We start from the raw sequence: 23,591 nt of genomic DNA, 5'->3' as shown, positions 1-23,591 counted from the left end.
CAGTTTTCTGTGGTGAGATAAAAGAAAGAAAGATAAATATAGTAAAACGGCATGGTTTGGTCATGTGACCGAGAAAACAGTCTTTAGACAGTCGTCCCTTTTTCTGTAAATGAGCTTTTGTGTTTCAGTCTCCCTTTTCTCTAATCTCTAATCTCAGTAATTATGTGCTCTCTGAACCTTAGTTTTGGATTACATTTGCTTTAATCCTCTAACAGGGATGTGAGACAGAACCACGGAAAGAGCTGCATGTGGAAAAATGGGGGGAAAACTTTTGAGATTCTGTCCGTGTGGTTGTAGAAGCTGTTAAAAAAAAAAAGAAAGAAAGAAAAGTAAAGTAAGATGACTCTGCAGGAGAAATCATGCCAGTGGAGAGAAGAAAAGTCAGGAAAAGTTAGAGACAAGTAACCCTTTAAAGAAAAGACAGGACGTTAGTGTCTTGAAGAATCACCTCAGCATTCGGTGTAAAGCAAGAGGAGGATTTTATGCGGACAAACAGTAATTGAGTTTCTGACCTGACCTCACCGCCTCTTGCTTCTCTGTTACTTTTGAAAGATAAGACCATGTGTGGGCAGCGCACTCTGACTGTATGAGTTGCAGACATGATTGCTGTGTTTAGTTATCAGATTGAAATGACCAAGAGAGGCTGTGTTCCTCGCTGTGAAATATTTGAGAAGGTGGGTGTATTGGCAGGGGGGTCACGGTGGACGAAATGGAAATTGAAATGCTCTGGAGACACTCTGAACTGCCGGGAAACAGAGGAGAGGGAACGATAAAGGATTTGTGGAGATTTTTGTGCCTGCATTCAGGGTCTGGGGTCAGTCCACACATCACAGAAATAAATAAAAACAAGCGTCACTCAAGGACATACTGCCCACCTACCGATCAGAGTGGAGGCAAAAGAAAAACAGAAGTAAACCCTGTCATATTTCAAAGAAAGAAAGAAAAAACTTTTAAACTATGTTTGATTTACTCAGCAGCTCATTATTTAAGTAATGTTAGAATAGACAAGTATATTTTTGATTTTGTGTCTGACCTCTTTTACTGCTGATGTGAGATGGTCTCCCTACAGTGGCCGCATGTTTATAAGGAGCAAATTCAGAATACAAAACCCAGAGCCTTGTGTCTAAACACAGTTAATCGCAGAGTGCTGTTTCTCATTTCTCTTGCCTCCGTGCTGTGGGAATGTTCATTGTTCATTCTTGCATGTTCATTTTTTACAGATGAACAACAGCATTAAAAAAAGATGGTGACGCAGCAGTGGTGAAATAGAGTGAGGCAACATCAGTCCAAAAGAGTCTGGTTTATGATCAGAAAACCTGGCGTTATAAAGTGCAATAGACAGATCCAAACCAGCAGCAACAACATCCTCCCATTGTTCTGTAAAGTAAAAGAAAAAATATAGGCGGGCAAATAGTATGCAAGTGGGGTGTTCTCTGAAAAAAGTATAAAAATTACCATAAATTATTGCTTTATGTGCAAAAATTGAGTCAGTGAGACCGACAGAGTGCCTTTGTATGTAAGTGACAATAAAGATCTTTTGAAGTAGGGTTCTGTGGAAAAGTTTTACAATATCTTACCTGTTGTAGATAGCTTGTTGAATGACCTCAGTTTAGAGAAACAGAGTTTATTTCTGATCAGATAGATGAGCTATCAGCTAGTCTGAATGGGGCTAATACTAAAGTGGATCGCAGTCATTTTAAATCAAGTCCAATTTCAAAAGATTTATAGCTGCTCATGTGAACTAATACAAGTTCAAAAAGCCACAGCAGCAGCAGGCTGTAGCACTTCTGGTGCAGCCTGGGGCACTTCTATCAAAAATGTCATAATATTTCTGCTGGAATAATTGTATTATGTGAAGCTGACGGTGAAGTACGTGTTTATAAAACAGCATAAAGATAAACCCCGAACCCAGAAGTTGAAGCCAGAAAAGGCCCACGGTCCCTGTTGGCTGGTTCCAGGACAAGCTTTAAGTCCTGCCCCCTTCATGTAAATGAATGGGACATCACTCTTGTTACAAAATAAAAGCACACCTCCTACCTTAGATGTTAACTCTTGTTGATTGAAGTAGCTCTTTCCTTGCTGGTGTATGTTTCAATATTCAGTTTTTAGTTTAGTTGTATTTAGTTTTTTCATACTTAAAAGAAAGCTCATGTGACACCATGATTCTGTGCGAGGGGAGTAGGGGGACTTAAAGCCCCACATTCTAGTCCCTTTCATTTTTTATTGCTGCCTTCATTACTGGATTTACACATCGATGCGGGACGTAAAAGGCTCAGTTGGGGATTTATGAACGGCCAAAGGCAGCTTCAGGAGGTCCTTGTCTTGTGGCCATATGGCAGAAATGTTTAGTGAAAGAGCCTTGAGATTCATATTGTTTTAAAAAACTATCTGCAAAAAGTAAGATATTAGTTGTTTATAGCTTTTTATTTATTTATTTTGGTTGTTGTTTGTCCTGTTTTTATGATGTTTTTATTCTGACAGATTTAGTTGTGTTTATAATACCCACCTGTGTAGAGCTCTGTGTTTTTATTTTAGTCAATTAGATGGTCAGGTTTATGTTTACGGTGCCTAAAACCCTTGAGTGAGCAAATAAGTGGATAAAGGCACAGCAGCATGTGTATTTGCATGTTAGGTAAGGTTTTTATGTTTGCCTCTGTAGTTGTTATTGGTGACATTGTAAAGCACCAATCGAGCCATTCATAGAAGCCCCTGAGAGTTTGTGCAGGCTCAGACTTACAATGTGCCTCGCATTATTGAAACAATATTCCCTTGGTTTCAGCTGCGTGGCTCACAATGCAGAATCACACAAAAAAATCCACATGGAGGATGTCTGAAGGAACTACTGTATTTAAAAGCCCAAGCTGAAATGACCATCGCTAATCTGTTGATGATTTCCACAACAGCAACTGTTTTGCGGACGTTTTTATGGAATAATGATGGAAGAGGCCAAAGAAACATTTAACATTTCAAGGAGATTTGAACAGGACCACTAAATGGCATTCTTAATGGAAACTTAGGGATAAATTCATCCTCTGAAAACACATTCAGCTCATCCCATGATAACCTATCAGATTAGACCATGTGAATTACTTCAGCAGCTCTCCTGGCAGCCAGTAGAAACAAGTCAATGTGTCTTGTGAAGTGAGAGGCCATTATCTATCTGTAAAGTTGATTACTTGTCATGGATGGGAATTTTTCCCCCTCTAAGTGTGCTGCTGATTCATTTAAGTCTGTAGAACAACAAGCAAGACATACCTGTATATGTGGTGTGGTTAAGGTCAAGACAAGATGTTTCTAGAGGCAGGTATTATCTTACTGGACATCTGGTCACATAAGATGTTCTTCAGACTCAGGGGTCATTCTGCTCTGCACAAACTGGAACCCAGTATCTTGAGATTAAAAGTCTAATTTGGCTGTGAGTTCAGCAGCTATTTAGATGTCACCATCACCTTCTGCAGCAGTCAACCCTGAGAGAAGACTTGAGTGTCTGCTGTATGACCTCTGACCGCTTCTTGTTAGACCCGCATTGTTCAGAGCTCTGTTACTGAGCAGATTAGATTTATCAGGTGTAACTTTTTTTTAGTCCAGCTTACATCTCTTTTCAAGTCAGCTGTACCGTTTTGTATTTATGTGCTTAAAAAGCTGTGTAAATTCTGTATTTCTTATTGTGCACTGTTCAGTGAACCATCAAAGGACTAGCCCAGTTTTTATGGAAACATTCAGTTTATTTTAGAAGTTGTTCAGTTGTGGATATAATATTAGGGCAGTAATAATTGTTGTTTTGGACCCAAAACTGCAGAGCAGCAGATAGTCAGGCATGTATAATCTGAAAGGTGTTTAATGAATAGACACAAAACCAGATAAGCAGGTGTAACAAAAATAACTAGACCTGAACAGGGACTTTACAAACATTTGACAAAAGAGCTTAAGAATTCAAGACAATATATAGACGAAGAGGTGCGATTGTGGATTGAAAACAGGTGATAAGCTAATGGTGATTAGGTAAACTGAGTTAAGTAACAGGCTGAGAAACTAGGAAGCATTAAACAGAACCAAATTACAAACACAACACACAACAGAACACTCAAATACGAACTGACTGAGCTAGAGGCAACTTTGTGTTTTCTAAAGCTGATTAACTGTGATATCCATTTTCCATGTTCAATGATCACTTTGTGAGTTTCATTAAAACGTCCAGTGGTTTGAGATTTTTTAAACTAACAGAGAAAAACACATGCACACACACAGACATGGGTAAAAGACATTATCTCCTGCCTTTTGCCTTTATGCAGGGGTCTCTTTTGTGAGAGAAGGGAAAGCAACATGCAGGAAAGCCAAGCTCTTCAAGAGGTCCAAGCCTGTGCATTCATTAACCTCTCTGCCTCCCATTGCTTTGTCTGAAGAGGTCACTTTAGAGAAGACAGAAGTGTGTCAAGTGTAATGCTGTTTGGGTGTCCTCTTTATTGTGAACACTGAAGGATGAACCATTTAAAGACCATTGTAAACTCAGAGATGTGCCAGTTTCCTTTCTATCAAAGAGCAGATGGGCGAGAAATGAGGATAGATATCCAGTTGGGATCTTCCCTTTGTCACACATTGCATGCCTGGCCATGTGCACAGCACTCAGCTCTCAGTGGGTGATCCATCATGACACAGAGACAGGTCAGATGTTCCGCTGGCTAAACACAAACGTCCTGATCAGTGTGCTGCTGCAATTATTTCTGTCAATGTAACAACGGAGTATGACATGAAGACAAGGTTTGTACTTTTCTTTTTTCAGCTGTTAAAGGCCCATCTCGAGGTGTTTTCTCATTGACATGGTTTAGAGATATTAAAAATATTATGTTTTAAGGACACTTTTAACATAATACAGAATCAGTGTGCTGGTGAATCTCAAGCCCTGACAGTTGAGGTGTCAAATGCCACTTATGTACTACCTTTTCTGAAAATTAATTTACTGCATCAGAACGCTCAGAATCTTCTTAGTTAGCAGCCACACTGTTAGCTTCAGCCTGGCTGGAGCTGAAACAATGCCAGCACAATGCCAGGTGTGGTAGAAAGAACTAAAAATGAAGATGGGGAGTGGATGGCTGCCAGGCAGAGGTGTATGCCTGTGTGCCAGTCGTATCCGGGCAAGCAGCAATAAGCTGTTACATTTTTCATTTTCAGTTTCCTCAGCAGATTCATCTCCCAGCCAAAACAAGAAAGCTCTTAACAAGCAAATGCGAGTTGTGATTCCAGTTTACTTTTTTTTTTTTTTTTCTGAGTGGGCAGATGAGTAGCTGTAAGGATTTTCAGGTTGTTTGAGTGTGTGCTCGTCTGTTGGGGGTTTGCCTGATTTGGAGTGCCTCTTCGTTGATAATACAGTAGTGTGCAGAAGCTCACAGCGTCCTCATGTGCAGCTTACTCTGTTTTCCTCATGTCTAACTCTAATGTGAAGCATTAGGCCGACCTAATGAGCTTTTCCTCATCTGGAACATACAGCGCTTGCCATTTATAATTTGTATATCAAAGCTGTAAGAATTAGTAAATTAAGACTTCTTTAAGAGTAAGTTTTTTTGTCAGCACTGGGATTAATTATTTGAAGAAACTTTCTTTAAATTCTTCTTGACAAAATGAAAGTGGCAACATGGATGCTATATTTAGTGTGAGCTTCATGTGGCAGCCCCATTTACTGACCCGTACAGAGTAAATACAGATGTCAAAGGTTCTGGTTAAAGTAAAGGCAGATTAGATTGTGTAGTGTGAGTGAATGTATCATACATGATTCATGAAAGCCCCACAACTGTTGTCCAGCTTTTAGGCTAACCCTGCCTGCATGCTCTGATAGACAACTGATTGCCAACATGTTCTGGATGCAGGGCATGCTTTTAAAGCACATATGAGACACATGAGATTCAAAACTATAAGAGCAAGGATTACATTTCCAGGAAACTTTTACTGGAAAGACAGCAAATTGTGTGGAGCGTTTGGGCTCAAAATACAGCCAACAGGAATGTGGTTACAGTTTAATTGAAGGAAGCTCCTGTAACACACCACCACAGAGGGAAGGTGAAGATTGTATTAGTTTTATTAGAAGTAGTATTAAAAAGTATTAGTCTTTAAATGTGAATTATTTCTCCATGAAGGAGAACACAACAAAGATGTTAACAGAGGGCGTGATGTCCACTGTTTTTAAAAGACAAATGCAAAACTTAGATGTCAAAAATGAAACAGTGATTTTATAATGAAGAACTTGTTAAAAGAATATTTGTGTTGAAAATAAAAAGTCAAAATCTTCAGTTTAACGTGGCCCACGTGTGATTCCATTCAGACAACTAATGCCACTGTTCACTTATCCTGTACACTCATGAAATTGTCTCCCTGCTGATCCAACAACAAACAAGTCCTAATTATTTTTAACCACTTATACCAAGTGATGATTATTTCTGTTCTTCTTTGTTGATTGGTGTCAGTTCGCCCCTGGCCTCTCTCTTTCAGAGCCTCTGTGTTCGAGGAGAGCGTACCTCCTCCTCCTTTTTCTCCTCCCTTCGTTGTATATCCTCCTCCTGGCACCTTCATTGAGAGAACTGTAATCCCTGCTTGGGGGGGGACGACAGTGTGCCGTCTGTGCTGATAGCATTCAGAGGGACTTGTAGCGCCCCAGTGGAGCCACTACAGAGGAGGCGGCACAGTGACACTGGATGGGTGCTGGGCACACACTGCATGGCACAGACGGATTAGCTCCAGCCCCACCCCCCTCATTTAACACCAGCTTTCCTCAAACAACCAGACCCCTCTTTGCCTGGAAGGACACAGAAGGCTGGCAGAGGCAGATTACACAAACATGGACAAACTAACACATATTCTTTCGCTGAGCGATCTGAATGTCTCAGTGATGCTCCCAAGTGTCAAAACTCAGACCTCTGAGGCCACACAGTCCCCCCATATAAGTCATCAGTGAGCTCTAACCAAGGATTATGATCTTCACAGAGACTGACATAAAATCAAAGTGAATTTTTGCCCTGTTTACCTTGTTTTCTTTTTAGATAATCAGCTAAATTTTTATAATGTGAACACTCCTTTGTTGTTGAAATATTACCAGTTTATTTCTGACAATCATAGACATTTTTTTTTTCCAAGCCAGACTTTAAATGGCAGTTTTTAAAAACAAACGATAAACAAAACCTGATATTTTTTGTTCATTTCATACTATCAGTACTACCATCCTAGTGGGCAGTGTCTTGTGTGTCTGAGAGTAATTAACTAGTCGCTAAAATCAGTTTTTCATCATCCTGCTGCAAAGGGGAGTTTTCTCTCTCTTAATCTTCTCAGTCCTTAATGTGTAAGTTGGAACCATTATAAAAACTGTTACCTTAACCACACTGCAGCATTAACTCCTGCTCTGCTGGAGAAGTTATTCGCGTTTGTTTCTTGCAGCCCTGAGTTAAATTTCACTGTGATTTTAAATTTAAAAAAATCTGAATTTAGGAAAAATATTAGCTGGACTAAAAATAAAACAAACACTTGTATACTAAACCTTATTTTAGCCGAAGTCAAGCTAGAAGTTACAGTAGAAGTGATTTAAACAACCAAAATAATCAAGAAACTCTAAATTTGTTAGAACTTTGGTATGGTGCAGGAAGCTACGCAATGAGTCAGAAATATTAAATAGTGACTCAGTTGCACACACGTCACATACATAGAAGCCATATAGGCACATACTCTTGTTCTTTGAACACAGTCTAATGCATGGTATTGAGTGTAACAGCAGACAATACATAACAACTGATTGGTCTGTGGTGTTGAGAAAATGCAGAAATCTAAAGTAGAAGTTAAGACAGAAAAAGAGGTGAAAATGAGAAAGGTGAGAATGACAGGATGTAATAGCATTTATTATAGCAATGAGTGCATGCTTACCAAGCTGTGCCGGGGTGATTAAGACTGGATGTCAAAGGAAGTAGTCCCCATTGATCTACTGCCAGCAGAGAGCGTCTAGTTTTTCATTATAGCAACCAGCTTGTTAATTAGAAATCAATCTCTCCTCTCAGCTTTTTGCAGTGCTGTTTGCCACCATTGTGCCACTCTCCCTCCACCAGTCATCCATACCCAAAAGCTATGAAGGTGCAGAAAGACTTTGACTGATTTTCGTGCTCTTTTAGTTAGCCGGCTATAATCTGTAACTTTCACACCAAGAAGGAGCACAAGTGAGCCACTTCCTCATCAACTCCCAGGAGGTCTTTGTATTCTGGAAAGAACTAGCAACACTTAGTTCAATGTTATCTGGACAACAAATAAACATTGATTTTAACTGCATTTATGTACCAATGTCCATTTTTATCATTACCAAAGTACCTGCTGAATCTTCACTGAAATGTCATTCAAATACAATCCACCTGCCAGTCTTTCAGTTCTTCTAAAGAGACACGATTGGAGTATCCTGTATCCTGTATCCTCAAATTACTGCTAAAACCACACTTGGACTTATTTTCAAAAATGGATTCAAGCAGTTAAGCAATTGCAGAAGTCCAGAAATAACATAATCACTACTCAGCAAGCTTTGGAAACAGGAAGTTTTTTTGCATGCACTTTGTGAGCATAAACTTATACACAAAATTTGAGAGAAAGTTTTTGAACACATAGAAATGTAGCTATTTTTATCAACATGGCTATTTAGAGACCAAACAGAACTGCAAAATGTGTCAATACATTATTCTTTTTTAGTGATAAATGTTTAAAACAAATGGGGTCGTGGTGGCTTGGTGGTCAGTGCTACGGTCTTGCAATCCTGAGGCTGCAGGTTTGAGCCCAGGTTGCTTCAGCTAAACAAAACAACATGTTTAAACACAAAAATCATGTAAAACATCAGATTTAGAATTTTTATCTAGACTATAAATTGATTACAATCGTGCCTTTTAACTAACACATCACATTCTAGCATCAACTATTGTATGCTAAAAAATAAATAAAGGACCTTAAATAAATAAGGACCACTGAGTGGATTTACTGCCATCACTGCAGTTTTGGTGAACAAAAGGGTTTAGGTGTGACCTTTTGACCCCAGGTTGTAAAATGACAGTTCATTTAGTCATATAAGCACACTAATATTTGCGACTGTGTAAATATGCTTTGACTGACTGTGTAAACCGCTGAAGGCCTGTTGAGTCGGTGTGTGAGTGACTGAGCTCCTGTAGACACATATGTATGCACGTATAATAGTTTGTGCGAGCAGGTCGAACAGCTGTTTGGAGCAATAAAAGCATTCAGCCAGATGTTTCACATCAGCGAATATAAGTTATTTTATTACAGACACGGAATGACTCAGTGTGACTAATTTTGTGTCTGATTTACTAGTAGACTGGTTGTAATAAAGTGATTCCATTCTTTTGGCCACTTTTTGACAAATGTAGCCCACAGAATCAGTCTATAAACGTATGTTGTTAAAACTCATAGTGTTGATGGTAACCTGAGTTATAACGGTTTCAGTCAAACATAAAGTTAACTCTGTTTTTTTCTATCTTTATGTGGGAGTTCAAGATTCCAGGTTGATACTCCTTAAAACACCCTGCAGTTTACAGTATCAGCACAGGATGATGACCAGGAGGATGGGAGGTGCTCCTGGTGTTCACTTATTCTCTTTTATCTCTTGAGTCCTAGTGAGTCGAAAATGGGTAATGTCGGAAACACAAGAATGGGAATTTAGCAAAGCACCAAACAGCAGGATGCTTTTTCTTTTAAAATATTGTTTTATATATAATACGAAAATACTATGTTTTAAGCTATTTCATCTCAGCTGGAAGTAATTCTCTGGAAGCGGTGTGTGTCATTTCAATAAAACATGAGTGAGAGGCCCCAAGACACTGACATTTATTAAGTTTGGTCTATTTCTCTCCTTGAAACTGGGGTAAGGTCTGTGTACGGTCTTGTTAAAAAAAAAGTCTGTCTTTCAACTAGGAATGACCCAGTATGGTGACTCATGTAATACCTAAAGTAAAAGTACTAATTGTGCAGTTCTTCTTTGTTGTTTTCCACTTTATTAAAAGGTAACATTAGCAACCTGACAAAAACAGTTGAGTAGTTGTGTTATCTGCCTCTGTAATGTGCATTCATGTTTATTTGATTAGCAGACAGATTAACCCTTTAAAAGAGTGATTGGTGGTGTTCTTGGGAATTTGAAATAATAATTAATGCCTCCTCTAGTAACCAAGCTATGGCTGTCTATGCTTTATACAGCCTCGAAAAAGTTATAACAAATTACTTTTTTAACATCTTTTTTTAATTTTTGAGTGGGGGAGGTTGGGGGTGAGCTCATGAGGGTTTCTTGCCTTCAGCCATCATACACAGCTGACTGACAGCTCACACCAAACGCCTGGGGAGGAGTAGTGTTACTGTGCGCTCCCCGCAAACTGAGAGGTCCCCGCTCCGTCTCTGACAAGTCATTAAAACAGTCCAAACAGCAGGAACAATATGATGGAAACTTTTAGTGGTTTTAACATAGCAGTTTGTTTTAAAACTAGAAACCAGCCCATGTTTAGTCTGAGACCCTGCCCATATTAACAGATATTTATCAAAATTGGCTTTTATTTACTTATTTATTTTATCTTTCTGCGTTGCCTCTCTCATCCACATGCAAATGGTGTTTTTTTCTGAGGAAAAACAGGCTTTTACAAACACTTCTGCAAGTTTTTTAAAACTTGATTTTTCACATTTTTGTGTAGACTTGGCAAATTTTATATTCTGAGAAACAATGACGTAGCAGCCTACTCCATTTTCACTATTGCTGTCTTGCAGTTTATCAGATTTTTTCATGTCTCTCTTCACTCTGCAGCCAAATGTGTGCATAAAAAGTTGACGATTGAGAAGAAATGATAAACTGTGTCAAAAATAAAATGAGCTATCACTGTTTTACGGGAAGCTTTAGCCATAATCAGAAAAATATCCCTCTATGTTTTTGATGTGACATAAATGGTGACTTCATCGCCACCTATATTGCAGTGAGCTCAATATTTTCATTGCTTCTGTGGTTGGAAATATGCTTGTCAATTAGAAAAACAAAGTCTGTTTAAAAGAAATACCCAGAATAGTGTAGTCAGGGGCTTGAATGAAACTAGAGATGGACTACACTTCTTTTTCCACTCTTATAGAAATGAGTAGAGCTTTTAACTGTGCTGTCGTGAATTGCATCATTTTTTGTGCTTTTGACAGGTTGAATTCTAGCATAAAATGTTACATTTATTAATTTTTTTGCAGTTTAGTGGTAAAAAATGCATAGTTTAAGTCCCACTCACTCTGTCTTTACTGGGCTTTCGGTTCATCTAAAATATGTAAAAAACCCTCCCTTTTTGGAGCATGTTTGATTAGTAAGGAAGTTTATTAAGAGGTCAAAGTTATGGTTTATAAAAAAACGCTGTGTTGTATTACCAACTTAGTTGTTCTGTTTATTTACATTGATTTTTGTTGATTTATTGGACAGAGATTATTCAGTTTTTTCTCTAATAATAAGTTCTATCAGTTTTTAGGGGCAATTTCTTTTAATTCAAAAACAACAGCCTACTAATATTATTGTACCCCGCCTTTTGGACTTTGACTGCCTCAGATAGACTCCAGCTCCCGACAGCCATGAACAGGAACAAGCAAATATAGAGTATGAAAAGATGAACTTAGTTGTTAATGAAAATGATGATAAAAGAGGATATATATGTGGCTATAAAGGTCAAGCTGAAACAGGTTGAGGGCTGCAGCATACATTGGTTTAGCCTTGTCACCACACAGCTAGAAAGCCATAGTTTGAATTTCATCACAGCCTTTGTGTGCAGTTTTTTATTTTATATGTGCATTTTTCTAAGTGCACCCCAGTTTCCCTGTACAGTCCAAAAACATGCATGTTAAGTTAATTGGCAACTCTAATTTGGCCCTAGGTATGAGGGGATGAGTGCACGGCCGTTTGTTTTGTGCATCTGTGATGACTCTGTGCTTTGACACATGTTATCAGGACATGCTCAGTTCTGAAACAGTTTGGGGTGGGAAGCAAGAAGTTTTTAGGCTTGTGAAGCAGACCAGGTGTGGGAAGAAGAAACAGGTCAGTGTTTCAGACACAAACAACAAACCCAACTGAAAGGTTATAGTGTGTAGCTAACAGCTTTGCTCCATTGACTCCTCTTCTGTTTTGAATTAGGCTCCCCGTGGAACAGGTGAGAGGGAAGTGGAGTTATACAACAATGTTGTGCGCATAGTTCCATCATTTTTCATATGTGTACTTTGAGAACTGGCTCACTGTGTGTTTGTATAAATCAAGGGATGTGATGACAAGTTTTATGTTTAAATAAATGTGTTTTATATTAGTGAGTTTGCCATAAATATTTTATAGTTATGTTGCACGGTTCTGTGCATAAGGATTTTTGTCATGTGTTTTTTTTTTTTTTCCCAGGATTTCAGGCTGACTGAGATTCTGGTATTTTTCTACATTCCTGAGCAGTGGCAGCTTTTTTTTCTGTAATTTGCATCAAGCTGATTTTCTGACTGCTTATCTTTTTGGCTTCACTATTTATTTTTAAACACCTTTTCTTTAATAGTGTTTATGCATGTTCAGTATGTCTTAGATGGTTAAATCGTCATGACTGGATGACTAAAGCCTTTTTTTGTCTGCAGAATGCAATGTTGTCGCTCACTCTTGTGTCAGGTTTGTCATAAGGAGTCAGAGGAAAAGAATCATAATTCTGCTGAAGCATTTTGCAGAGACCACCTGTTACACAGCTTATGCTACAATAACATATTGTTATGATCAATGGCTAATATTTATTACCTGCTGCCATGAGAAGTGGGTTATAATGTAATGTATGTAAAGTACTTTTGTTCAAAATACTGTTTCTCTGTTTGTGGTATGTTTTATAGCCCTTGCACTCATGGCAATTTCTGAACTTTCCCTCATCAAATCACATTCTCATAAGAACCGATAAGGTGACAAAGTCCAGATCAGACAGTTCAAAACAGATTTAGTAGCTCTAAACAGAAAAATGTCCTGATACAGAATCTGTGTGCTGTTTACGTGATTGATGTTAAAAGATGAGATGATTTGCATTAAGAGGTCATATCAGGTAAAGAGAACAGCCTTTGATTTGTCTCAAGAAATTCTTCAAGTACTTCTTCTGCCCTTTCATCACTCAGTTACAAATCATGTTGACTCCAATGCTGCCCAATAAAATACACTGCTACACACTAAAAACAGCACTGAACCCAAACAGAACTGCAGTTGTGAGAGAAAAATTGACTTTACTGGCCTGCAACTATTCAATGCTCATTTGCACTGTCTGGTTTCACATGATTGTTCATTGCTTTTATATTAGGGATCATTAAGTCTGTCATAACATATCACTAAGACATGTTAATCAACTACAGCTCCTTGTGTTTGTAACGTTGTATAATTGCACTTCTAGTGAAGAAATAAAACACAACCTTTTATGCAGCACTTCAACCCATCCATCCATCCTTTCTGGGTTGTGGGGAGCTGGCACCTATCTCCAACACTTCAGCCCATTTTACTTAATTAACTTGATGCTTTTGTCCCAACATGACATTTATTTATTCTATCTTATAGGGTTTTGTTCAAACCCTATAATACATGTATAATAATTGCACATCTGAGATGTCAATGACTATAGGACTATTACTCCCAGAAACTCATATGGTTTTGCACATCAGAGCAAACATTCTCAGGTGTTTCCTTTAACAAGCCACAAGGCTGTCATCCTATGCTTCTGATCTTAAAGGCCTGATGGATGCCATTTTCTTAGTCACCTTGGTGACATGTCAACACCAAAATGTTACTGCAACACTTTAGACACTAAGTGAGAATTTTTAGGTAATAACACCACTTAATTAATGTTGAAAAAAGTACCTTTTCATAGCTGAACAGATTATTTTTACTAGTGCTACTGTCTAAAATTAGATACCATTTTAATAGCTACACAGTTAGTCTCATTATCACTGGGGTTTTCATGTTCTTTAAACATAACAATACGCTGTTTTAGTAAATGTTCTATAAGCTCATTTTAGGAAGGAGGGCAGTCCTGTGTTTCCAAGTGCATATATTGTTCTGTGTATTACAGAGCATTAATTCACCCTAACAACAATAATTTTCTAATAACTTACATGGTTCTGACTACTTGTATTACATGCACACAAATATAGGAAAGTTTGCTCCATTCCTAATCATTTAGATTATTAGTGGTTACTTTTTTCCCCCTGGGGTTTCCTATTTCTTCTAAACCAAATGTTATCCTTTTGTGTTAGAAATGAGAAGCACAGAGATAATACAGTGTATGCAGAAAAGCAATTAATGCAAAAAGAGACAGCGTTACTCCCTCAAAAACCAAAGAAATAGTAACAAATGGTCCCTTAAACATAGGAACTTAAATTTTCAATTGGAAAACTGAAGGAATATTTACTGAGAATTCTTTTTGAGGAGAACAACTCAGACTCTTGGGCTTGCTCGTGCTTAACCATTGAACATTGTATGCATCATATGAGATCAGCTCTTTGAAGTGTGATTTTGAAGCAGATTATGTGTGAGGAACAGGATGCTTGTGACAGAACTGCCTCTTCACTGCTGTTTTTTTCCACGGCTGTTGCAGGTAGGAAGCCAAGTTAGGGAAGGCAACGAGGCTTCAGCTTGCTTCTCTGGCAAACAGGGTTAAACCTCCAAAGGAAAGCCTCTGTAAACGCTACCCTCAGGAGATTAATAGCTTTGAATCAAAACAATTGTTGTAGATGCTGCACTTTAACAGACCTGTAGAAGCTGAATGGTTGATAGGTCATCTGTGAGAGTGTTTCACAGCAGCAGATGGCAGTGCCAGCAGGCCAGGATGGTGCCAGAAGGTTACGCAATGGAATGATGCTTCTCAGACCTGACTCGAACACAACATGACACATGTATGGGCAGAAACACACTTCCCACACATTCTTCTATAGAGACATTCAGTCCACAGTAAATCAGATCTTGAACTTCTCAATTAAAAGGACCATTTTTCCCTTCCTGTCTTATCACGATGGCCTCGCCTTCACGGTGTTATGGGCAGGTGACTGACAGTTTGAACCAGTTCAGGAAGCTCAGAGTGAAGTGACACCCCAACACTGGCATGACCATGAAAACAGATGGAACTATAGCTTCCCTATGGGTTGGCCTCTATTTCCTGGTCCTCTCGGGGGCACGTGTGTGTCTGCCAGTGGGATATGGGTCAGATGGTCACTTATCTTTAACCAGATTGTTGCCAGGAAAATCTCCTTCTCTTCTGAAAACACAATTGGCAAGCTCTTAGTTTACTCGGAAAGGGTAAAAAAAAAGATTTCATTGATAATGTGCATGGTCTCTGTTCTTGTGTGACACACTGTTTATGTTTTCCACTAACTCTTACCATCTTATCATGAATTTTCAGACTACAACTGAATGCTGCCAAATTAAATGTTGTAACTGTCTCTTTGTCAAAGCTATTTATTGCATGCCACAGAAAGGCAAAAAGGACAAATGTTTTTGACTTTCTGTGCATGTGTGTGTACATTTATGTCTTGTACCAAAATATTTCATTTCCACTGAACAGCTTCTTCTCAGACTCTCAGAAAACAATCATTAGATGTCCACCTACAACAAATTTACTTTTAAAATTGACCTGAGTGAAAATGACTGCCACAGTTAAGCCACCTTACCAAATACAACAAAGGTTATAACTCTATTTTAGAAACACTGAGCTAAGATTTGGTGTGATAGTATCTGAGACTGATTCACATCATATATTTGAGTGATAAAAAATTTTAATTTAAGAAAGACATCATAAGATGTAAATCTACAGCTCATTAACTTTGAAAGTCAATGCAATTCAAGATGGATGCCACAGCTAATCAACATTAGCCAACACAAAAATGGCTATAGCTCAGTCAATTTCACAGATACTCAGTTAAAATTTAGTGTTGTAGTAGCTGAGAGTCATCTACAACACATACCCTGAGTGTGCCATTTCACAAAATCACCTCAGATTGGGCATGTGCATAACGTTATTTTCAAGGTTTGACCAAAACAGCTATAACATTCTCAGACTAGTATGATTTTCATCTAAAATTCTGGCATGAAAGAAGGTGAGTGATATGCATTCCATGTAGGAATGCTAGGCCTTTAATTATTGAATGTTTTCCTGGGAAAACTAAAAGTTACAGTCTAATTGAGGGTGAGGAGTGGACTGGGTGGGGGTGTTTGTACTCCCACAGAAGAATAGAGCTGTTCAAGTGATGCCAACCATCGAGGCACTTTAATTCAACTGGACTACTCAGTGAGTAAATCAGGTCTTCTCGTAGAGTTTTAAGACTTCCTGCCCTCATCAGGCTTTTCTTTTTTTCTATGAATGAGCTCATGTCACCAGGCACTGCCAACCTCAGTACAAGCTCTGCTGCACCACGAGGAGGCATTACTACTACTATTTTATGATGCCACAGGGCTCCGTTTTTTCTGGACTCTTCTTGTGATTGCCAGCCCAGCATAGAGTGATCCTTTTGTCTTTGCTATTTGCTCAAAGAATTTGCTAAATTCATTCATCATACATGACTGCAACCTCAGAGCTACTATTACTAAATAAAATGAAATACATAAAAACATTCTGTGTCTTGTACAGGTGCATTAATTTTCAAAAGGTACACCTCGTTGGGACTGCTGTAAAACAAGGAGCTAGTACCTTATAAAAATTTGATCACATTCTTCGTCCAGTACCTTGTTGCTCCAATGTCGAGGATGCTTTTACAGGACTCAGGAAAAGTTAATGCAGTCTTGTTGTTGGTGACTGACAGGTGGTATTTCAGGGGGAATCTCAAATTAGTCAAATTCAAACCAAAAGCTGAAGATCATAATGTTTCCCATCTAAATAAACCTAAATTGAAAATTGGCTTTTGGATTGATTTGTTTTTATTGGTTGATTGTTCATTTTTCTTTCCAAATCATTGAACAATGTATATTGATAGGGATTTTTTTTTTTTTTTTTTTTTTTTTTTACTCAAGTGTGTTTATTTGTTCTTGGTGATAATTGCCAGTAAAGACAGCGTTTTGATTGTGAATGTGTACTTTGTAGTTTTGTGTGATGTTCTGCTACTTTGTGCACCTAGCATTCATTACTCATAGTGGATATGGAGAGGTAAAGAAAGCCCCAGGCCCATCAATAGTTGAGTAGGAGCACAGTTCTGTGTCTATAACAAGGCATACCACATCAGTTCATCAATATTATATGCTGGCTTTGGGCCAAGAGATGAGCGCCACGGTGTGTTTGAGTATAAAGTAATGTCTGTATGTGGGTATTAATGTCATGCATCCACTGTAGTGAAGATTTTGCAGGACTTGAGTCAGGACCACTTGCAGATGTGTGGATACATGCATCTCAAAATGTGAGCTATGAAAGTTGCCTACATGTTTTATTAGCTGCTCATTAGTTTATAGCAGTCCTGGCTCAGTCACTTTCTTTTTCTACCTAAAGCCTGCTGAAAAATCCAATCCATACACACATTCCATAAAACATTGTGACAGTGTGTTTCCTCTTTCCTTTTGGTAAAACTCTGGGATGCAAAAGTCAACTATCATTTAATCATGAGTCATATGGTAACCATGCACAGAAAAAATAAAAATTATTGATTTGCAGATGTGTGTAAAGTCTTCAGTCTTTTAGTCCAGATGTTTGCATGAGCAGCCTGACACTTGGACTGTTTATATGTGAACAAAGTGTACACGGTGAGAACAAACACACGCTCAGGAACACAGAACCTGCTAATGTTCTGTGAATGAGCCTGTTGGTAGTAAATTTCACCTGTATTCCTGCCTCGTGGCACCACATCCCCCTCGGCCGATTGAACCGCGCTCAGAAATGAAGTATGGACGAGAATGTTAACGGCTACCATCAAAGGCCTTCGTCTAGATCTGTGTGTGAGAGAGAGTATAAAGTACCCCCACAGGTGATTGGATCTCATCTCATCCCATCTCATCTGATTGGCTCATCTGTCCACAGGCGAGTGAGAGGGGGTTTTTAGAGACCTGACTAAATAATTTAGACCTTGGATTTGTATTGATCAGGTAGCGCGGCTCTCCACGGGCCACTCCACTAGCACATATTTCTCCATCCTTTTTCACTCCTGTTCGTTTTTGTTGTTGTTTTTTTTTCTCAATTGTAACCTTGTGCCCCTAGCTTTACCTTCTCTTCTCTCCCACTCCCCATCCAGTGCATCAAACACATGCTTGTCGGCTGCTGCGAGAAAGCAGAACACGCATATAGTAAGGGAGTACATAAAGTGTTTATTTATTTTTTTATTTTTCCCTGAGATTCCTGAAGTAGTGGAGCTGGAAGGATATTGTCAGGCATAGACTAAAATAATAAGTGGTAGCGTGGAAGAAGAAATAATCCCTTTGCCTGTGTGTATTTGTGTAATGTGTCTGTATGTGTAATGGAGTGTGTGTAGCTCCAGTGTGTGATGCAGGAATATTGTTGAATATTGAAAAAAAAATAAAAAAATTTTTGGTGTATTAAGGCCAGTTAAGTCTAATGTATTCCTTTATTAAATATTGCAAAATAGCAAAAAGAACTAATAAAATGTTTCAACAATATGAGGAATGGATTTGTTGAATAAGTAATGCATCTGGAAAGCAAAAATTGCATAAATAAAAAGCATGTGTGTGTGTGGTACAAATATGATAATTACTTGTGTGAATGAGATCATTGAGATCTGTTCTTCCCAATCTGTGCTTGTTGCAGTGTTAGATGAGCACAGAGCAACATGGAATGAAAAAGATGATTTTGTTGCCAAGCAAACTGGTCTCGCTCATTGTACAGCGTCTTGTTTGACCTGTAAATGCTAATAAAATTCTTGTGGTTTTATGAGAGCTATTCTTTCTCTGCTTTTATCCATTATTCAGTTTATTTATCCTTATAAAAATATTCAAAAGTATGGAGTTGCAGATCACAAGTTTTTTAAGAATGGATGAACTTTTAAAAAAAATGGTTCCTAGAGTACATATTTTGGTCCTTAGGGTGCAAAAATGTGCATTTTTACCTACATTTCTGTAGCTAAATTTCTTTGTGCATGTTATTGAATTATATTGTATTTGTTTTTCTCATGAAAATGCACAAAGCAGCATTAACAGTTATGTAAGTTGCTGGTTTAGACTGCAGTAAAGCTACAGAGAGTGTAAAATAAAACATTACTGCACAAACTTGACTTTTGTTTAAAGATTGTGACAGGCAATCAGAGAAGGAAATGTCTGGATATAATAAAGAGTGTTGTGGGATGGGTTATTGAGGTTTTGATATGGATGGGATCCAGGGAGAGATGGCCTGAACTCTGCTTTCAAGACAGGGTGTAACACATCCAATGTACACAGACCCATGAGCACACACACATTCAGACACGCACACACACGCACACACACAAAAAACGCCTTGTGTGAGGACTTGCTGAGGGAGTCACCCCAGTCAGACAGCAAGGCAGACAGGGCCACACAGGAGTCTGCTCTGCCCAGATTCCCACCACGAAAACACACCAAGCACTGAAGAATGAACGCCCTGAGACCAAACTGTTGCTGTTCCTAAAAAAAAAAACAAAAAAAAAAAACAAAAAAAAACACAGACACTGCGAGTGTCTCCATCTTTTCTTCATTTCTTTCCCGTAAGCAGGGGGATTCCAGGGTCAGGAAATAACAATGCCTCCATCTTTCACTGCTGCAAAGCATTTAATTCCCCAGTGTGCAGAACTGTTATTTTTTTTTCGTCTTTTGGAAGGGAGTGTGTTCTCCTTTGTGCTGAAGGCCGTGAATCTGAATCGTCTGGCTGAAACAAGTCCAGAGGCTGAGATCTCTTCCTCCAGTGTTCCTCCAGCCGACTCTGTGGGCCTGTCACTCTGGGCCCATGTTTAGCAGATAAATCAATACTTAACTTGCTGCTGAATACACCAAGCAGTGTTCAGTTTGATAACAGACCACTTCTTGCAGTTTTTAGACCTACTGATGACCTGTGATGAAAGCAGACTTAGTGAGGCTATCAGAGTTACAGCCAATTAGCTCATCAATTTCTTTTAATGTGGTTGTCTAAGAACACAGCGTGTTTAAAGAACTGTTGTTTAAAGTAGTGATTTGTGCAGGTTGAGGCACTTTACATCCTGGTTTTCTATGTGAGCGACTGAGACACTGGTACTTCCTGTTTTTAGTGACTCAATCATACAGCATTACTTTAGGTCTTACTTGCTACTGTATTTGTTCTTTCAAATAACCATACAAATATATGTGAATATGAATAACCAAGTAAGACATTAATGTTTATGAAGCTAGTATCTCATTGGGCTGCGAATGTTGGTGACAAATTTGCAAATTGTGAGGGTGTTGCTGGAATTTTGAACATGTTAAAAAGATTTGCGCAATAAATTTGTCTAGCAAAGTTTTCTATAAATCTTTCAGGGTCTGGAACCCTTCTCAATTTAGATTCATTAATTGAAGCGCATATGTTTTATTTAATTATTTACATACATTTTTTTGCAACATTTCAAGTGAATTCCTTGTGAATTTTGACCCAAATTTTGCTGAGAGTTCGTGCAAGCTTAATATTCAATGTAATTTCAAGTGAAAATTCAGGTATTTTCTCACATTCTTGTGTCTCCAGCTAGTCTCTAACAGTTGTTTCTCAATGTTACTCCACTTCAAAAGATTTGAATTATCACTTTAACACCTTTCAGCACACCTGTCAGTTCTACCCGGTCAGGGTGTTTGGTCTCGACAACACCCTAGTTAACTTAACAGCCAGTTTATATTTCTGTTAAGAGACAAGCTGAGGTTGTTGTGCTATTTAGCAGCAGCACACTGTTGTAGTGTGTATGAACTGCCGGACTTGTTGTTGATGTGTGTGGGCGTGTGTGTGTGTGTGTGCGCGTCACATTGACCGGTCTTCTGTGCAGCTTGCAAATGAAGTGAAAATGTATGTTTTCTTAGTCACAATCTGCAGTTTTTCTTTAATATATTAATACAGTTGTATTGAAACACCAAAAATGAAGTACTATATTTCATAATGATAGGGTGAAAAAATATCAGCTGTTTTAAAATGCTTTGTTTTTGTGTGTTTCTTTAGTAACCATCTCCACCAGTGTCTCCTTTGACGGTCTGCTGGTTACTGGCCTCTACACCTCCACACCGGTGCAGTCTGCTCCCATTCCTGCACCAGCTGCTTTTGGCTTTGGTAAGTCACATTCCTTGAACTTTATAGAACAAATCACATCTTCCATAATCTGAACATAGTCTTTTCAGTGAGATAATGCAGTTTGTTAAGGAGCATGACCCGGCTTAGTGAGCCACATTTGTTCCCAGAAAAAAACAAAAAAGGAAAATAAAAACACTTCCTCACCTCTTTTGTGATGGACAGCGATGGATGGTGGATAGGGATTATTATAAGATCTGTCTAAATGTCTGTCAGAACGAGGAGAGAGCAAGGCGAACCCAAGATGCAGACTCATCTTTTCAAAACAAAAACTGATTTATTAAAATAACAAAACTAGAAAACAAAACGCTGACGTGGCAGCAAAACTAACTCTAACAAAAATCCAGACAGTTAACAAAGGCGGGACAAGGCGAGGCAAAAACATAGAGAAGACAAAACAACACCAAGACAAGGACAAAAAACAGCAAACACAAGAAAACCCCAAATCAAAACAGAACAAAACCCAGACACATGACAGATGTCTAAAAAGTAAAAACAAAAAGCTATATGTGACAGAGATGAGAGGATACTAAAAAACAAAGAAGAACCATAAAAAATAAAAAAAATCAAACACTAAACCAAATTTAACGCAATCACCATCTGGTCAAATGTTGCAAAAATGCAATAGCTTTTCATAAAAAGACAACAATTGTCCACAAACCATTTAGGGGATATGAACTGTTATTGTGGTCGACTATTTATGGAAAGACAATTTCCTGCGCCTATTATCCATCTTTTCTTTGAAATGTCAGTTTTTTTTATTCACTGTTTGCTGTGTTGTTGACTTTTCTTGTTGTGCAAAATAATAAATTTAGACTTCCTTGTCAATAACTGTCTAGTTATATTGTTAAGAAGGCATCTGAATTAAGTGCAACTCATGTCTGCATACACACCGAGAGGAAATGTGTGTGCATGGAGCTTCTGAGTGCACGGCTGGGGTCCTACTTGAAGCAATGAAAAGACCACAAAGAACTCCTCAGAGGAACAGGTCTGCTGCCCAGAACTGCTGCCCGGTCTGTTCGCTTATCCTGAGTAACTCCACTATTCTTCAGACGTTGACTTCACCCAGGCCCTGGCAGCTTTTCCTCTTGGCACTTCTGTTTACTGGGGAGGCGTCCAAGCAAGGATTGCATCACCTTTGCCTCATTCTAATGACTTAAATTTTTTTAGGTGTACAGCTGCACACCCTTAAACTGCAGCTTTTGAAGGTGTGACTTTCTGTGTAATTCTGTGTGTTTGAAATGTCTATGGTTAAGGCATCTGTAATCTGCTACACAAGCATGCTCTACGTGACTTTCTGTGCTAGTCGATCACTCAGTTCTCACACATAGAGTTCTCCAAAGCGATACGTAGAACTGTTCTAGTGATTCTGCCTGACATTTTAATGAAACATCTTCTGGATCTATGTTTCTACAGTGTTTCTTGCAGGAAATTTATCAAGTTAAATAAAACCTTCACTTCCAGTTTTAAAGAGAATATTTTGAGCTAAAATATAACTGCCTTTGTGCTTCTCTGTATTCTGNGGGGGATTTGAGAAAAAAAACTAATTCCAAAATCAGTGAGAGACTTGCTGGTTAAAAAAAGACAAAAAAGTCTGCGTTTTAATTTGTGCAAGTGTCAAAAAGTGTTGTTAATATTTAGACAATTGAAAAGTTAATATATGTGACATCATCAATTGTCATTTTAACATTGGAAAAAATCTGTAAAAATCCTAAAACTTAAACTTTAAATATGTAAAAACCTTTAAGGATATTAAAGTGTCAGTTCAAACATCAAAAGTCCAACTTTCTGTGACCCGTTTAAACTTTAAATGACATTTCTACTGTAAATTACACCCAAACTATAGAGCTCTAAAAATAGGCCAGGTTTTCTCTTGTGTTTTGTCAAAATCCCATTGATCTCCATTATTTTTTCTTGCAGATATTTTGCATATTTTGTCTACAATGTGCAACGTACTGCTGCCAAAAGCTGCAGCACACTATTCCCAATCGAGCTGGAGTATAATTTGCATGTTTTATTTCAAAGCTGCGTGATGAGATACAGGGCAATTACTTGGCATTTAAACCAGACTGAGCTATGACACTTTTTTTTAGCCTGTGCTGTGCTTTATTTTAACTATATTTAATCATTGTGTTTTTTAGTTGTACTTTTTTATTGTGTTATTTATTTGCATATCCCTAGCACATACAGCACTTTGGTCAACTTCTGCTGTTTTCAAATGTGCTTATAAATAAATTTGACTTTGAAAAAAAGTTTGAACAAAATAGTAATAACAGTGTTTCAGTGCTTATGCATTGCACACTTAATAAGATGCTGCTTGAAATAAAATGGCAAATAAAATGGGACCTGTGATGACAA

The 23,591-nt window shown here is 38.3% G+C and overlaps 1 protein-coding gene across 4 annotated transcripts in view; it reads left to right on the top strand.

Moving 5' to 3' along the window:
- Positions 1 to 23,591, top strand: part of reln (reelin) — a 99,262-nt gene that overhangs the window by 1,986 nt on the left and 73,685 nt on the right. For all 4 annotated transcript variants that reach the window (XM_017405917.2, XM_017405918.2, XM_017405916.2 and 1 more), the window contains exon 2: positions 21,108 to 21,215. In XM_017405917.2, coding sequence (XP_017261406.1) covers positions 21,108 to 21,215 — 108 coding nt within the window. The remainder of the gene's footprint in view (positions 1 to 21,107; positions 21,216 to 23,591) is intronic.

Source organism: Kryptolebias marmoratus, linkage group LG11 (assembly GCF_001649575.2).
Source record: "Kryptolebias marmoratus isolate JLee-2015 linkage group LG11, ASM164957v2, whole genome shotgun sequence".
NCBI classification, from domain to species: Eukaryota; Metazoa; Chordata; class Actinopteri; order Cyprinodontiformes; family Rivulidae; genus Kryptolebias; species Kryptolebias marmoratus.
The sequence above is the reverse complement of the archived record's forward strand: the minus strand, read 5'-3'. Positions and strand labels throughout refer to the sequence as shown.